Source organism: Crotalus tigris, unplaced genomic scaffold (genome assembly GCF_016545835.1).
Source record: "Crotalus tigris isolate CLP2741 ecotype Arizona unplaced genomic scaffold, ASM1654583v1 scf7180000017739.2905288, whole genome shotgun sequence".
NCBI lineage: Eukaryota > Metazoa > Chordata > Lepidosauria > Squamata > Viperidae > Crotalus > Crotalus tigris.
The window spans coordinates 2,196,620-2,214,515 of record NW_024096605.1 but is presented as its reverse complement, the minus strand read 5'-3'; the positions used below and the strand labels follow the sequence as shown (position 1 = coordinate 2,214,515).

General features: G+C 39.7%; 1 protein-coding gene across 4 annotated transcripts in view; it reads left to right on the top strand.

The window, feature by feature from the left end:
* Positions 1 to 17,896, top strand: part of DPYD (dihydropyrimidine dehydrogenase) — a 567,113-nt gene that overhangs the window by 264,708 nt on the left and 284,509 nt on the right. For all 4 annotated transcript variants that reach the window (XM_039339800.1, XM_039339803.1, XM_039339804.1 and 1 more), the window contains one exon: positions 17,077 to 17,184. In XM_039339800.1, coding sequence (XP_039195734.1) covers positions 17,077 to 17,184 — 108 coding nt within the window. The remainder of the gene's footprint in view (positions 1 to 17,076; positions 17,185 to 17,896) is intronic.

The following is a 17,896-nucleotide window of genomic DNA, read 5'->3' as shown; positions in this document are numbered from 1 at the left end:
TTGTGTGCATGTTTGTGTGTGGGTGTTTGTGTTTATGAAAGAGAGAGAGAGAGAGTTTGTGTGTGAGAGAAAAACATACTTTTAGACTGTAAGCTTAAGACGGGATTGTTTGTTTTTATTGAGCAGGGAGCTTTTTCAATTAAAGAGTAGGATAGAAATTGTTTAAATAAATAAATAAATAAACTAAACAACTTAATTTCCTAATAGTCTTTTTTTTCTTATTATGAACTCCTAGGGTTAATTATGGAACTACCATGAAGCAAGAACAGTGTTTCTTAAAGTGGGGAGGGGGGGAGTGAACCTTCTAATAAGTATAATTTTAAAACATTATAAAAAGGAGCAATTATATTACAAAATAAGTCTGCCCAGGCTTCCACAGAAACAAATTTCAAAGTGCCACCTGCTGTGGAGATGAGGCATTAATCTCAACAGCAGGAAATAAAGAGAAGAGGGGAGGGGAAATACAAAAGCACAGACATTAAAGAAGTAATTAAAACACTTATCTCCATCAACATATATAATAAATGCGCACAACAAAAAAACCACAAAAAGCTCCAAACGCTTAAAAAAAAAAGGAGCATCCTCTACTGAACTTCACAATGGGACATCACCAAAACGCCAGTATGGATAGGAACCCTGTGCTGGAAAAGGGAGGACATTTTAAAATACGGATCTTTAAAATGGTTTAGAAATATGCTAATTACAGTCAGTCTGACCTTGAGAAATATTGGTAATCGGCTAATCCCAATGAGTTCCGCAGCTGCCTTCATCTCCTAAATTCAAATCTTAGCAACTCCACTCCAAACGCCTATTTAGCGATGTCATGGGCTTTTTTCTTCTTCTTCTTCTTCATTTTGTTCTAATTGCCGTGTTTTGTTTTTGTTTTAACAGGCAAAGGTTAGTAGTTTTTCTTTTGTTTGTTTTCCCTTTCATGAGAGTCTTCCAACAACATACAGTGCTCCCTCCCTTACGAAATATTTCCATTTGCAAAAGAACCAGATAAATATTCATTTTTAGGCACTTAGAGCAAACTTTACCTGTAATTCTTTTTCATGCACTTCCCATTCGAGGACCTCCTGCAGGCATTTCCTGTCACATCCAGTGGCCCACATTCTCTGTCAGTGACATCGGCCTTCTGTGTCTTGCCGAACGGTGACACTGTGTGTCCTAGGGCATTTCCTTACAACATATTCAATCAAAAAGATTTGTTGTTCAATAAATATATTTAATGAATGAATGGGATGAGGCTGTGTCTTCCAGCATGAATAAATATTTTATGCTTAAATTGCAAACCGTCTACAATATCCTCTGAAGTCTACCCATTTCCTCTCGTATACAAGTCCATTTGTTTTCCAGGGGTGTGGGGTAAGGGTAGTTAATAGCCCACTAATACAAGGAAGGATATACATCTGATATGTTGGTGTTTTAATAGTTATTATTTTAGAATCATTTGGAGCTAAATTACACTTCAATTTGAAACTGCCGAAAGCACAACTCTTAATGTTATAAATTATAAAGGCTATATCAAAGCACCTGGTAGTTTTATACTTTGTTTATTTAATGAATATGAGGAAATTTGGACTTAGAATATTATAAAACAAACTGAAAGCTGTCAGAAAGCTAAAAAGCCTTTCTTATATCTGATGAAGTTTTTATACAGGCATTGCAGGTTATGGTTTAAAATGTGATCTGTTGATTTGAAAATAGTCTAATTTGACTTGGGTCAAAGATAGAGCAAGATTCAGGAATGAGAAGCTTAAAGTCAGGTGTGAGAAATCAGGAGAAAATTTAGGTCCAAAATGAGTACAGGTCTGTTCCAAGCAACCTCTAAACAAGAATCTGAACTGCTAATGGTAAGGCAAATTGCAATAAATAAGAGACAACAGAATTCAAGGACAGCTGGACTTCGATGTCTTGTGGGCGCAAAGAGACCCCCAAACCTCCGGCTCAGCCTACACTTTATATCTTCTAAGTGAACTCTGCAAATAGTTGTAACTGATACAGTGTAATGGTTAGGGCAGTTGTAAAGTATGATCAGCAATGGAGGGCCGACACTTCCATTGAAGCTGCAACTATGGACTACAAAACCAATGTAATGCCTGAACAGAATATTTGATCCTTAGGCACTCTGAATATGTGCCTTTATGAACATTTTTGATGCCTGATACATCTGTCACATTCTTTGTTTCTTGTCAGCTTGTGAATATTAATAATGGGTCATGTTATTTCTAAAATGAAAATGGAAAAAGCCATTGGAAATGTTTAGTGTATGATAGCATAATTTTTTTAAAAATATTCTTTTTTGCAAATAAAATAGAATTTGCCTGGGGGTAGGGAGAAATGAAGGATGAATTAGTCTCAACTTTCATCTTGTGTTTCCAGAATTTGATAATGACAGTTGAGGATGATCTTAAAATACTTAGGCATTGTGCAAAATGATTTTAAACAAACTTTGAGAAATTAGTTTGAAATTCTGCAGTGCATTGTGCATATATACAAGTGCTCACTCTTCAAATATCCTGTCCTTGGTATACTGTAAAGATGCTAACTTTAATTTGCTTCACTATGAGTGTGTCATCTTTTCCTAGTCAATTAACCTGGCCTTTTCTTTCTTGATAAAAGACAATATTATAAGGTAAGGATTAAAATCTGAAGCCATATAACCATATATAACTACCCATCTTTATTGGGTTTTTTTTTTTTTTTTTTTTGCTTCCCATAGTTCTTCCTTGGTCTACAATTTCCAAACATCTGCATCATTTCCTAGCACAGTGATGGAAAACTTTTAGAGACCGAGTGCCCAAAAACTGGCCCTGCCCCCACTCCACCCCCTGCTCCACCCCCGCTCCACCCCCATCCCCTGCCCCGCCTGCTTGCAGGGCCACTCACTGCCTCCAGGGCCCGCTGCAGATCGCCCAGGCAGCCCAGCAGCGCTGGGGTGGTCACACCCTCTGCCCGCGCCCTGCAGCATCAACTGTGCATGATGGAGTGTGAGGGCAGAGTCTTGTCTACACTGCGCTGCTCCAGGTGGGCCACACTCAGGGGCGACTCTCCTTTAGGGAGGCTGCTGGAGAAGAGGGGGTTGTGGGGGGAGGCGAGGCTTGGGCAACGTGTGCCCACAGAGAGGGCTCCAAGTGCCGCCTCTGATTTGCCACCACTGTCCTAGCATTTCGAAGAGGAGAAAAACAATTAAAAACTAAAAACAATGGGCTTAATATAGATAAGCATTCAATTAAAAAAAAGATACTTGGTTATCACCAATCCATTCATTTATTAGAAATCTGGAGCTCAAGGTGGCATATGCAGTGATCCCTCTACCTATTTTCTTCTCAACAACAACATTGGGAGGTGGGTTGGACTCAAAGTCACCTAGTAACTCACCCTGTGGCTGAGGATAGATTAGAACTTGGGTCTCCTCATTCCCAATCTGTCATATTAACTGCTGCACAATTTTAAGTACAGCCGATTTGACCTAATGATTAAGGCACCAGGCTGGAAACTAGGAGACTGTGAGTGCTAGTCTCATTTTAGGCATGGAAGCCAAAGGGGTGACTTTGGGCCAGTCGCTCTCCCTCAGCCCAGTCCACCTTACAGGGTTGTTGTTGTGAGGAAAATAAGAGGAGGAAGGAGTATCGTGTGTATTCGCTACTTTGAGTTATTTGTAAAAATAATAAAGGGGGGGAAATAAGAAGGACTAAAAAAAAGCTAAAATAAATAAAAATGTAGATGTGTAATTAATATAACAGCATTTGCAAACACATCAAACAGTCTAATGTATTCACTTTCAACTTGGCCTCCATAGCCCCCACTTTTTCTTAATCTTTCAGCTCTGATAATTCCTCTGCAAATAGGGAGATCCTGGTGATATGTCAGTCTCCCCTAAGATAAAGGCATTTATATTCTATTTATTAAATGTTGCTGAATTCTTTAGATATTTAGTAAAGCCCCTCCTCAAGAAGCCTTCCCTGGACCCAGCTGATTTGAAGAACTTTCGTCCTGTCTCCAACCTCCCCTTTGTAGGGAAGGTTGTAGAGAAGGTGGTGGCGTCCCAACTCTTGCGATCCTTGGATGAAACTAATTATCTGGACCCTTTTCAATCTGGTTTCAGGCCCGGCTACAGCACTGAGACTGCTTTGGTCGCACTGACCGATGACCTCTGGCGAGCCCGGGATAGGGGTCACTCCTCTATCCTGGTGCTTCTTGACCTCTCAGCGGCTTTCGATACCATCGACCATGGTATCCTTCTGCGTTGTCTCGGAGAGGTGGGGGTGGGTGGCACCATATTGCGGTGGTTCTCCTCCTACCTCTCTGACAGGTCGCAGTCGGTGCTGGCGGGCGGACAGAGATCGACCCCTAGGCGCCTCGATCATGGGGTGCCTCAGGGCTCGGTCCTGTCCCCCCTCCTTTTTAACATCTACATGAAACCGCTAGGTGAGATCATTCGGCGACATGGGGTGAGGTATCATCAGTACGCGGATGATACCCAATTATATATCTCCACCCCGTGTCCTTTCAGTGAAGCAGTCGATGTGATGTGCCGGTGCCTGGAAGATGTGAGGGATGGTCCATCATTAGTCCTGGGGGGGGGCAAATTTACCTCCCTCAGTGCAGGCACGCAACTTGGGTGTCCTCCTGGACTCACAGCTAAAGATGTGGACAACAAGGTGGAATAGTCTGTACATGTTCACTTTGTAAACAGATAACTGCATACTTTAGAAGCCTTGTAACAGTGGGTCCCCAATCATAAAAGATATTTATGAATTAGAAACCTCCTTCATATTCAATGAATCAGCATGCTAAAATGGAGAGAACGGCAGATTAGGCAGCACTTAAAGAGATATTTGAATCGGATTTAGGTGCCTCTGTAGTTTCTATGTGTGTTGGGACATACATCTGTAAAAATAACTTCTCATAGGGGTTAAAAATTAATAGTACACCAAAACAATCAAAAGATGTAGACTACATAAGATCCCCAAAAATGACAGGAGGAGAAAGAAGAAATGGAAGAAAGTTTGAGCCTGTTCGCTATAGTGACTAAAGACACTAGGCTAGAAACCAGAAAATCTTAATTTGAATCCTGCCTAAGGCATGAAAGCTGACTGGCTGATTTTAGGCCAGTCACACCCTCTCAGCTCGATTGACCTCACGGGGTTTTTGTTATGAGGAAAATAGGCAGAATGGGTATTAGATACGTTGTCTGTTGGCAAAAGGTTTTTGGGGTTTGCTGTTTTATATCAATTTACTTTGCAGTATGCAAATTATCACTGTAGTCATCTTATATTTTAACTTAGTATTAGATCACTTCATTCACATGTGCTGAAATGGTCACTGAAATTTTACTGCCCTGAATCATTTCCTCCAAATAGTAACAGCAACAAACACGTAGTGAAATGTCTCTGCCACTAGGCTTTTTAAAGTAGGTTTTATTTCTTTCAGTTAGGTGGATGAAAAATGATCCCTGATTATTCCTGTATGAAACATGATTATTTCTAATTGTATAATATCTAATATGATCCATCTTACAATTTACAAATAATGCTTGCTTTGCACATTGTTGATATTTACCACCTCCCTCAGTGCAGGCACGCAACTTGGGTGTCCTCCTGGACTCACAGCTAAATTTGGGACAACATCTATCGGCTGTGGCCAGGGGGACCTTTGCCCAGGTTCGCCTGGTGCACCAGTTGCGGCCTTATCTGGACCTAGAGGCTTTACTCACAGTCACTCATTCCCTCGTCACCTCAAGACTGGATTACTGTAATGCGCTCTACATGGGGCTACCCTTGAAGAGCGTTCGGAGGCTGCAGTTGGTTCAGAATGCAGCTGCGAGAGCGATTGTGGGCACGCCAAGGTACGCCCACATGTCACCTATCCTCCGCGAGCTGCACTGGCTTCCTGTGGGTCTCCGGACGCAATTCAAGGTGTTGGTTATCACCTTTAAAGCCCTTCATGGCATAGGGCCAGGTTACTTACAGGACCGCATACTGCCGCATAGTTCCCAGAGACCGGTGAGGTCCCATAGATTGGGCCTCCTTCAGGTCCCGTCGACCAGACAATGTCGGCTGGCGGGCCCTCAGGGAAGGGCCTTTTCTGTGGTGGCTCTGACCTGGTGGAATCAACTTCCCCCCGAGGTTCGAACAACTCCCACCCTGCCGGCCTTTAAGAAAGCCGTTAAAACTCTCCTGTTCCGGCAGGCCTGGGGCTGATGTCCCCGGGGGGGGGACATGATCGGACTTGCTATATGATTGAATTATTTTATTGTTTTATTCTCGATGATTGTTTTAATTTTGTACGCCACCCTGAGTCCTTTGGGATTGGGCGGCATATAAATCAATAAAATAAAATAAAATAAATAAATACAATTAAATAAAATAAGGAGGAAAGAAAAGAAAAAAAAGAAAGAAAAAAACATAAATTATGGCATGGGTGTGAGAAAGAATAACAGCACAAATTTGCACATTAAGAGGAAATGTTTCACCTCTCCATTTCTGCCATTTCTTCCTGGATTATTAGAAACTATGGCAAATTTATAGCAGATACTCTGTAGTTTCTCATTTAGAGTTCAAAGCTAGACTGGAGTTGACCCCATCATCCAGAACAGCTAAATTTGAGAGTGACATATAGATTGCCTAGTCTAGGATTTCTGTGATTTGTTGGTTGTTCTTTACTAATAATAGAAGTCAGCTTTTGAACATCTCTTCAAGCAATACATTCAGCCTTATGTCTGTCTTAGATGTATTTCTCTGGCATGATTTTTTAAAAATACAGATGGTTCTGTCTTCCTATGCTTCTTAATTCTGTATTCCAGATTCTTCCACTCTAGGTGATACATCAATATTTGATCTCTTCCCCCATCCCTGTCCCTCTCTGAAAGTGTATTTCTGCTGGTTGGGTGTTTGTCAGCAAAGGATTTTTCTCCTGTTTTATCATTTCTCAATCTCAGCCCCCTCTCTGCCTTTGACTAAGTATCTGTTTAACGTATCAAGTGCTGATTGGAATGATGTATTAAATATATATACTGTAATGTTCCCCGGGGGGGGGGGGAATACCCATGTAATGTTTTTGATAACAAGAGCACAACAATGATTTTAATTATTTCTGAAATGAAAAGGCATCCATAATCAGTTGTATTTCAATTGTGGCAAGCTAATTTATCCCTGGTTTCAGTTCTATTGGCTGTGTAATCTCACAAACAGATGCAATGTTTAAAACAGAAACTGAAGCAGGTCCCTTTTTCATAGTCTTCCCCATGCATTTTTTTCATTCTCTCTCTCTCTCTCTCTCTCTCTCTCTCTCTCTCTCTCTCTCTCTCTCTCTCTCTCTCTCTCTCTCTCTCACACACACACACACACACACGTACACTCATATGTGCAAACTCTGGCATGGGTCTAATTTTTCTGTATATTTAAAATTTGAAAGATAGGCCAAGCTGCCGGTGAATTGAACATTGGCTAGCTGTCAAGTTTGTTCCATACAAAATGGCTATGTTAGGCTGTGCTGACTACTGTTTAAATTATCGATCATCATTTTTAAACCATGTGTATGCTTATCTGTTCATTTCTTACCCTTTTAAGAAAAACTAAGCTGAACCAACAAATCACTCAAAAATAATTGTAAAACTGTTACTGATGTGGTTGTCTTTGTGTGACATAAAAAAGGAGGCAAACTCAGAAGAGGTTTTGCAAATCAGATATGTCTGCTTCCAGCTTTGCACTCTTCAAATTAATCTAATAATAATAATAATACAACAAATCTGACTGTAGGAGAGGAGATTGGTTCAGGACCTTGCTTTTCATTTTCCCCTTAATGGTTTTTCCCCCAAACTCTCATTTGATTCCAATTATTATCCAAACTATTATACTGCATATGATTCCATTGCAATGCTTACATTTCTAGACTCGATCTGCTGTTTTATTCTGAATCCTTCTGACCTTTCCACTGATACTGATACTGGTTTATGACCATAATAAAGATTTTATTTATTTATTTGTTTGTTTGTTTGTTTGTGTGTTTATATGCTGCCCATCTCATAGTTGAAAGCCATTCATAAGAGTTTAAATGCAACAATGCACTAATTCACCACCTCTCTTTAATCTTAATTATGAAGCAGACCTTTAATTGTGAAGTTCTTCATTTTGTAGCTTATAATTCCAGTAAAGGAATATAGATTTGCATCAAAGTCATTTCAAATCAAGCCTGCGGAGCCAGTTCTAAGCCACTTCTTTTTCAGCCAAGATTTAGAGTTGAGTTATCTGTAGCTTTTATGCACAATGTGCCACTAACATGATTGCTGGTCTAACTCGGGTGAGAAGGAGCCTTATCAGTTTGGGCTGTAGATACTTGGTACCCAAGAAAGATGTTGTTGGAATTGAAAGAAAGGGCAATCCACCTCACAGTCAACTGCATGATGGAGTACAAGCCACCTTACAGCCCCTCCCAGAAGCTCTGTTGAAGAACTCTTAACTGCAACTCAGTATCTGGGCCATTACTTTCTTAATTGTACATAGTTACTTCTGCTTATTTTTCCTTGTTAAAAACTGATTTAAAACAACTGCTTAATAGCTTTGCAATTTAAAAACCATCATTTCTATCTTCTTCCTAATTTATTAATAAGCCTTCTTCCCCTCTAGAATTGCTTTTCCTAGGCTTACTAATAGGCTCTGTTAACAAGCCTTTACTTGGATATACCTTTTGTACATATGTAAATAAGATGAACAAACACAGGGAAGTTAAAGTGTCTATAGCATTTATTTAGGAACAAATCTGACACATTATCCTTCTCCCACAAAAGGACCTAGAGTTATTTAACAATGCAGAGTGTAACATATTTGTGAATATTTTTATATTTCTACTGGCCTTTAAGGCAAATTTGCAAAAGGTAGAAAATCTTTTATGAAGTACCTAAAGTGGTAAGAGGGATTATAGGCAGTTTTTGATGTAACGAAGCCTCGGTTTCCATGTATCCTGTGCATATATGCAGAAAAGTATAGAATAATTCAGTTGTTAGAAGCATTTGGGCAATTTCTGAAATTGGGATTGGGACGGGACAGCTGGAGATGTGGACAACAAGGTGGAATAGTCTGTACATGTTCACTTTGTAAACAGATAACTGCATACTTTAGAAGCCTTGTAACAGTGGGTCCCCAATCATAAAAGATATTTATGAATTAGAAACCTCCTTCATATTCAATGAATCAGCATGCTAAAATGGAGAGAACGGCAGGTCAGGCAGCACTTAAAGAGATATTTGATATTTGAATCGGATTTAGGTGCCTCTGCAGTTTCTGTGTGTGTTGGGACATACATCTGTAAAAATAACTTCTCATAGGGGTTAAAAATTAATAGTACACCAAAACAATCAAAAGATGTAGACTACATAAGATCCCCAAAAATGACAGGAGGAGAAAGAAGAAATGGAAGAAAGTTTGAGCCTGTTCGCTATAGTGACTAAAGACACTAGGCTAGAAACCAGAAAATCTTAATTTGAATCCTGCCTAAGGCATGAAAGCTGACTGGCTGATTTTAGGCCAGTCACACCCTCTCAGCTCGATTGACCTCACGGGGTTTTTGTTATGAGGAAAATAGGCAGAATGGGTATTAGATACGTTGTCTGTTGGCAAAAGGTTTTTGGGGTTTGCTGTTTTATATCAATTTACTTTGCAGTATGCAATTATCACTGTAGTCATCTTATATTTTAACTTAGTATTAGATCACTTCATTCACATGTGCTGAAATGGTCACTGAAATTTTACTGCCCTGAATCATTTCCTCCAAATAGTAACAGCAACAAACACGTAGTGAAATGTCTCTGCCACTAGGCTTTTTAAAGTATGTTTTATTTCTTTCAGTTAGGTGGATGAAAAATGATCCCTGATTATTCCTGTATGAAACATGATTATTTCTAATTGTATAATATCTAATATGATCCATCTTACAATTTACAAATAATGCTTGCTTTGCACATTGTTGATATTTACCATTTCTGTCCTCTGAGAATATTGAAATGATCAATATGAGTGTAAGTAACTAGCTTTAGGCTACTTTTCAAATCTTCTCCCTCCTATGAAAGTATTGCTGCCAGCATCGTTCTCTTGAGAAAAAGATAAGAACTATCTCTACTCGATCCATCTTAGCATATTAATGGTTATAGTAATAACTAATAAGAATGGTGTAATAAATGACTTACATTAAAAGAATCAGTACGAAAAACACAATTTCACTAGAAACAAAAGAATAAACAGAACAAAATAAAACAAGAAGATGCTTCTGTAGGCTTGCTTCATTATGAATATTAGTATTGCAAGTTATCTTTCTCCCTTCTTAAAACTCTAGCCAAAGCTTCCTCAGAAACTATAATTCATTCTGCAATTTTCAGCTAAGGCCACTAAACCTATATTCCTCTGCAGCTCTGCTGTCCGAATAATGAAAGCTAAGATTGTCACAGCCTATAAGACAGACATGTCAAACGCAAGGCCCGGGGGCCGGATGCGGCCCGCAAAGTGGTTTCATGTGGCCCGTGAAGCCATCCTGGAAACAGTGAGGGAACGGCCCCCGTTGCCTTGGCCCTGGCCCAGGCCAGCAGGGAGCCAATGTACAATTTTGTGGTGGCCATCTATGCTGAAATGCATTCAGTCTTAGCCCCACAAGGCTGTCTAGAAACAGCGAGGAACCAGCCCCTGCCGTGTCGGCCCTGCCCCCTGGGTGCATGCTGGGGAGGTGTCACCCTTTGTGAGGAATGAAGAAATGGACTATGCCTTGGCACTTGCCCTGGTCCCACCCCCTTCTGCCAGAAACCCTCAGATCTGTCCCACTCCTGCCCAGGCCCCCACAGGCCCCCTTGACATGAATGATGTAGAGCTGGCCATGCCCACCCAGTAGGCCACACCCACTCCATCCATGCCCACCCAGTAGGCTGCACCATCCTGGCCACACCCATCCAGCCCCCCCGAAGGCAACCCCAGTGCTGATGCGGCCCTCAATGAAATTGAGTTTGACACCCCTGCTATAAGGGGACAGGTTTGCTTCATTGCTGGAACTGCAATGCCTGCTTTCCAAGGGACTTCCTTGACTTGTTCCAACTTCTTAACCAAAGCGTCTGTATTTTCCCTTTCAATAGTAATTTCAGCTCTTTTTCTCTTAGATCACTAAATTGCTTCTGTCTTCTTTTGTTATATCAAATCAGCTATCTTTATTATGGCCTTTGAATAGCCTTTACAGTAAGAAAAGAGAAATAGTTTGGTGCAGCAATTCATTGTCAGGGAAAAAAGAAAACAGTAATACAATAAAGCAACATATCTAATTAAAAGTTTTGTACAATTGTATGACTTAATAAAGTCACTTGGCCAGTGACTAAGTATAGAGTTAGCATCCCTTAAAAAAATAAAAAACATCATGTTTATCAGTATGACCTTCAAATGCAGAGATGACTGGGGAGACTGAAGCACATCTTGAGGCATCATAAAAAGGACATCATATGAGGACATGGGCAAGAGTCAGTGGTGGGATTCAGCCAGTTTGCACCACTTCAGCAGAAACGGTAGCTAATTTTTTGTTGCCCAGGCCCAGAATGGACTTCCGGAAGCGGCATCCATACAAAGAATCGGTTGTTCACATATTTGAATCCCACCACTGGCAAGAGTTCCTACCTTCCTGTAAAGTCCCTGTAAATAAGGAATTCCATGGATCTTCTTGAAATCTTGTTAAAGGGCATCAAAATGGGTCCTAGAAAAAGACCATCTATACTTGTTTAGGATTAGAGGGAATAGCCCAGAGTGGAGGGCTTGTGACTACCTGACATTTGGCAACTGAATTCAGGAGCAATGGTGATATTATTTGGCAATCCATGTCACCAATTCTTTCTTTTATTATTGATTTGGTCTTCTCATGCATTGATTGGCCTAAATGTTCCACATAGAGGCCAAGATTGCAAAGTTCCTCTCTGCAGATACAGTGCCAATGAGACTGGTTGAACAACTGTTTTATCCACAAACAGCTGACTGCCGCTGGAATGTAAATTGCTATGTTACCTATAAAATTTAGCTATTGCTTGTGTGTGTAGAAATGGTATAATTTACCTGAGTTGTTAATTTTTTAATATTTTGCCCAAGTAGTTTGACTTGGGAATCAAACTTGATTCCCAAGTTTGACTTAGGGATCAATTGTGCCTTCGTCTTTCGTTGAAAAAAAATAAAGCATTAGATTTATCATAGTTGATTCCTAACTATCCCTCATTACAGTAGGATACCACTTTCAGCGTGCCTACAGAAGATAAGGAGAGAGAAATTACATCATCAGCCCAGAGTAGAATAGGGAGATGTCGATCAGGTAATTAAGGCACAGAAATCAACTCTCTGATGACAATGGTCTATAGCAGTGGTCCCCAATCCCCAGTCCATGGATCAGTTTTGGACCGCGGCATGCCAGCAACCGGTCCACACAAACAAGCAAAGCCCCATCCATGGGATTTAGGCAGCACACAAAACCACACCCCCTCTGGTCCACGGAAAAACCTTTCTCCACGGAACTGGTCCCTGGTGCCCAAAAGGTTGGGGATCTCTGGTCTATAGTGCTTCATCCCAGCTGAAAATCTGGATGGTCAGGGTCAATTATTCCCTCATCTATTCCCCAGGTTTAGAGTTTGGTGAACAAGGTTGCTGTTAATGATGTTCAATAGACTAATTGGCCTATAATTAGCTACATCATTCCTATCATCCTTTTTATATAAAGGAACAATTATAGCTTTTCCCTAGTCCTCTGGAATCTTACTGTGTGGTTAATGTATGAAAAGGAAACCAAAGCAATGCCCCACCAATTTGGATTAGATTTAATTAGCTGGTGTGTGTGTGTGTGTGTGTGTGTGTGTGTGTGTGTGTGTGTGTGTGTGTGGTCACTCCTGGGGACTTTACCACAGTTAAACTGATTAATGAGATTTTTAATTTCCTTGCACATGACTGGGGGCCACTATGGTAGTATAAATAAAGGTACATCCATCACATAGGTGTTAGCATATAGATCACAATAAAGGTTTTGAAAATGTATGCCCAAGTACTTGAGGGGATCTACAATGCAATGTGTAATGCTGGGAACAAATGGGAGCAATTCATTATAGTATGTAAGGAATGATTTATGGACTTTGTAGCTCTGATTATCTGTGAACATATTTTCTTCTGATCTTGGGTTTTTTTTTTTTCTTTCCGATCAGAGCTTTATATATATTTTTTTCTGCTCCTATACAATTTGGAAGTAATCTGGTAACTTGGCATTCAGTGAGGAAGCAGAGGATTCTAATAATGCAGCTTTGGGAGCTATGCAAGATTTGTTAAGTGTAGAATGCTTTTGTCCCCTGATCAGGTTATTATTGCCTTTGTTACAAAAGTTTAGAGTTTAGCTATGAGATCGTGGCATACATCAAGTATTCTTGCTAATTTAGGTCTGAGCGTGCCCTAAAATTATGGAGATTAAAAGTATGCACTTTCCACTCAGTGAAACATTAGGCTACCCTATCTTTCAAGGGAGTCATTTCAGCTAACTCCCGTAAGAGCTGCCGCCCATTGGGCATTTTAAGTGGGCCTTAGCTAAGTTCCTCATTAAGCGTCGTCTAAATTTGCAAATGAACATTAGGAAAAGTGGTCACTTTCAGACCTAGGAACTATGCAAGGGGCCAGGTCTCTAGAAATTATTACATAACCTATAGAGGATAACTTGTAAAGTGACCAAAAAGTATATTGCCTCTGGAAATTGTTTTGGACAAAGCCATTTAACATTTGCACATTAAGCCTATTTATGAAAGGTAGCAAACTAAAGTTAGCTAGGTTATATTTTGTATCTCTGAAGGATCTGGCCACATACAGTGGTTCAATTACTTATTCAGGGAGACAGGCATTGAAATGTTCATAGAGAGCTGATGTCAACGCTGCTAACATCGGATGTTTTTGCTTTGACAACAGATGGAGATGTAGCCATTTTCTTCTTTTTGCTTTTAGAGTTAGATGATGCTGGGGAGGGGGGAGATGTGCATGAGAGTTCAGCTAGACATAATAACACTAAACCTAGTGTGAGAATCAAGGTTGTTGAAATAAGAGATGATAAGAATTGGCAGGCTGGTCAGCTGGAGAGAAAGCCCACTCTTTAAACTAATTGGGGAATGTGATTTATGACTGTTAATTGGAGGAGGGAATTGTGCTTTGATAATGTGCTCAAGGGAGGGAATTCAGTTTTTGGCTTCAATTATGTTAGTGCCAATGTTATGCTTCTCGAATAAAGATTCTTTAAGGTAAACAATGCCTCAAAGTTCTTTGAAGAGCTTCATCTGTCAGAACCATGACAGCTTCCTTATTATAATCAACTCTTGTCTTGAAATCCCCACCTATTAATATATATGCACCAGGGAACTTCCTTAGGCAAAGAATGAGGAAAGAATCGATCTGGTTACAGATTTGGGTGACACGGGAATGGACTTGTTGAGGAGGAAGATGGAAATTAATACACAGTAAGGAAAATTGGTCAAAGATTAACAAAGCTGATACAGCATTCTCAAACTCAGATAGTAGCATAACAGACAAGCAGTACTACACTCCCTCTCACAACTTCTTCAGTGTAGAATATATTCCAGCAACTTTACAGAAATCTCCCATCTTCCCAGACGGCATGGCCTTGAAAGAATAATATTTTTTTAGGCATTTCACATTCCCTTTAATGATTTTTAAATTTAAAAATTTTGTAAGGGGATTTCCAATTACGCCTACACATATCCTTCACAATAGCAGTGCACGGCCACTGCAAATTTCTGGGAGGAGAGCCAAGCCTGCGAGAGAGGATGGCATAAGCCTCAGAGTTCATAATCTCAGCCGGCAACCACCTACATGGTAGAGTGTTTCCCCAATTCCAAGGTTAGGACCAGATAGGCACAACATTCTGGATTTAATTAAGGAGAAGTTACAGAGATCAGTCAACCCTACAGCAGATGAAGAAGAACTACTGGCTCAGTTGTTTGGCACTCTGTCTGGAGAAGAACAAACAATTGCAGTCGATGCAAACTTGGAGCATTTGAATCTACTGCTGCAACTGAGTCCGTCAACACTTTGTCCTCTAGCTGCCCTCCTGTTGAAATGCTAAGAAGTTCATTCTCTGGATGTTTAACATGCCCCCCCCCCAATAACATAAAAAAGGTGATCCAGCCCCAAATAATTCAGATAAATGAAGGAAACACCGGGTGTTCAATGTATACAATCCTTCTATAACTCTCCAGATGATCACCCTACAGGGAACAATCTACAAAGAACAGACCACTCACACTACATTCCCATCCCCACCGGTTTCCCCTGTATAGATCCTGGTTGTATTCATTCAATGATTACTCCATTTGGCATTAACACTACTAACTGTTCCTCCCTGCAAATGAACTCTCTCTGCACAGAAGCCATGAATATGATCAACCTTCTGACTCTGACCCCTAACCTGGCCTTATTTGCTCTGCCCATGATACTTCTCCTATGGAACTGTCCAGACACCGTTCACCCTAACTGACTTTTTGTCTACTCTCCCATCACTAATTTGTTCAATCCAAGTGTTGCTCCTTGTGAACAATTATCCAGAGACAGCACCTCAAGCAAACCAGCAAATTAACAACTACATTCTGCTAATTTTTTCTCAGACCATAGATGGATGAGCCCTGAAGCCCTGAAGCCCCGATTTGCTTGTGTTTCTGTCCCAATTCACTATGCTGTTTGTTTAGGTTAGGAGACATTGATGTTGAGGGCATTTTCAACCACACAACTACTTCTCTCTGCTAGCCTTGCACAACCTAGCTTCACAGGAGACAGGCCTAATGCTGGAAGTGGGTGGTGGTGGTCTATGTTCTGTCTTTTAAATCTCTTGGGCCCAAACTCCTCAGCTGCTGCTTTTCTTTATATTCTCTCCTCTCTCTTCATCAGCTTTCAGCAGGTTGAAGGGACAACGTTGATTTCACCAGGTCCATTTCATTGGCCTTTTATGCATACTCAAGGGTCAAGTGCCCTTTCAGCCTTTGTTTTCTTGGACATCTTCCTGTGAAATATAGTCAGGTTTCGTTCCTTCTGAATTCACACTTAGAGCTGTGTACAAAACAGCTCAGCTAGCACATTCTGCTCACAGCATCATTTCTCCCTTTTGATTGACACTTGAATTATACTCTTGTCAGTTGCCTCACAAAAAATTCAGAGAAAATATCCTTACAATCATTAACCACATAAATGCCATTGAGACCGAAATCTTTATATAGTCCTCCCAACTTGCTTATCGCGATTGTTTGAGATACTATGTGTCTTCCACCAGAAACAATCTTTTTTTTTAACTAAAGAAAAGTTACTTTTCTTCTCTTGACTGCTGATTGAGACTTCTAGCTAAAATAAAATGGCAACTGACACTGTCCTGAATGTTGTATAAGAGGCTTTGAGAGACCTAAAATAAAATGGCAACTGACACTGTCCTGAATGTTGTATAAGAGGCTTTGAGAGACCACAAAGACATTGTTTTGACACTATTGGGATTAATGTGTCATTTTTTTGTTACGTTCAAATGGGTTATATAAATCCTTCTCAAGTATCATTTATTACACTAAGCAAAAAAAAAAAAAGACAAAAACCAGAAGTTTTAATACATTTCCTGATGTATATGTACAGAATATTTTTTTAAAAAAAAAAAAAAATTTTGTGTGTGACATCTTATAGCAGAAAGGAACTTTAAAAGGGGTATATCATCCCAATATATACAAAAGTGCTTATGTGGGAAAATGTGTAAAATTGTTTCCTTTTTTGTCAGACATTTAAACAAATCAATTCAGCAGCAAAATATGTTTATCTAGATTTTACTGGGCTACTCATTTAAAGTTTGCGCTTCAAATCCTGCCTCTGCTATAAAATTACCAGAGAGAAAGAACTGGTTGCCAAAACATAAATCTTCTGACAATTCATATGCCTTTTCAGAAAAAAAACATATTTCCTTTTCTTTCTTTCTTTCTTTCTTTCTTTCTTTCTTTCTTTCTTTCTTTCTTTCTTTCTTTCTTTCTTTCATTTCATTGTTGAATATTTACTGTCTTAGGTCTACCAAACCCAAAGAAAGAATCTGTATTTCAGGGATTGGGAATAGAAGAAGGATTTTATACATCAAAAGATTTCCTACCACTGGTGTCTATGGCAAGTAAACCAGGTATATATGCTACATTATGTTTTGTTTTGTTATGTTGTATATGTGCAATATTTATATCTCATCTTTTATATGATTGATGTCATACATTACATAATGCATTATGATTCATTCTAATCCCCAAATAATGAAAAGAATGAGTATTGGAGAAGAAACACAAAATAATGAAGGTGAGGAATCAGATTTCATTGTAGTTCAATAGCATATAGTTCAATCTTTCTCCATCATTGCTAAATGTATTGGGTTTTTAACTACCATTATTCTCAGTTAATGCATGTGCAAAAAAACCAGAACCATATATTTTTAACCAGTTTTAATTCAATTTGATGAAAATGAATTTGTCATTACAATTTATTTCAAAGGAGAAAATAATTTTGAGGAACTTTTCATCATACCATTTTGTAATGCCTTAGTAAGGCCACACTTGGAATATTGCATCCAGTTTTGGCTGCTACAATATAAAAAAAATGTTGAGACTCTAGAAAGAGTATAGAGAAGAGCAACAAAGATGATTGGGGGACTGGAGGCTAAAACATACGAGGAACGGTTGCTGAAATTAGGTATGCCTAGTTTAATGAAGAGAAGGACGAGGGGTGACATGATAGCAGTGTTCCAATATCTCAGGGGTTGCCACAATGAAGAGGGAGTCAAGCTATTCTCCAAAGCACCTGAGGGCAGGACAAGATGTAGTGGATGGAAAATAATCAAGGAGAGA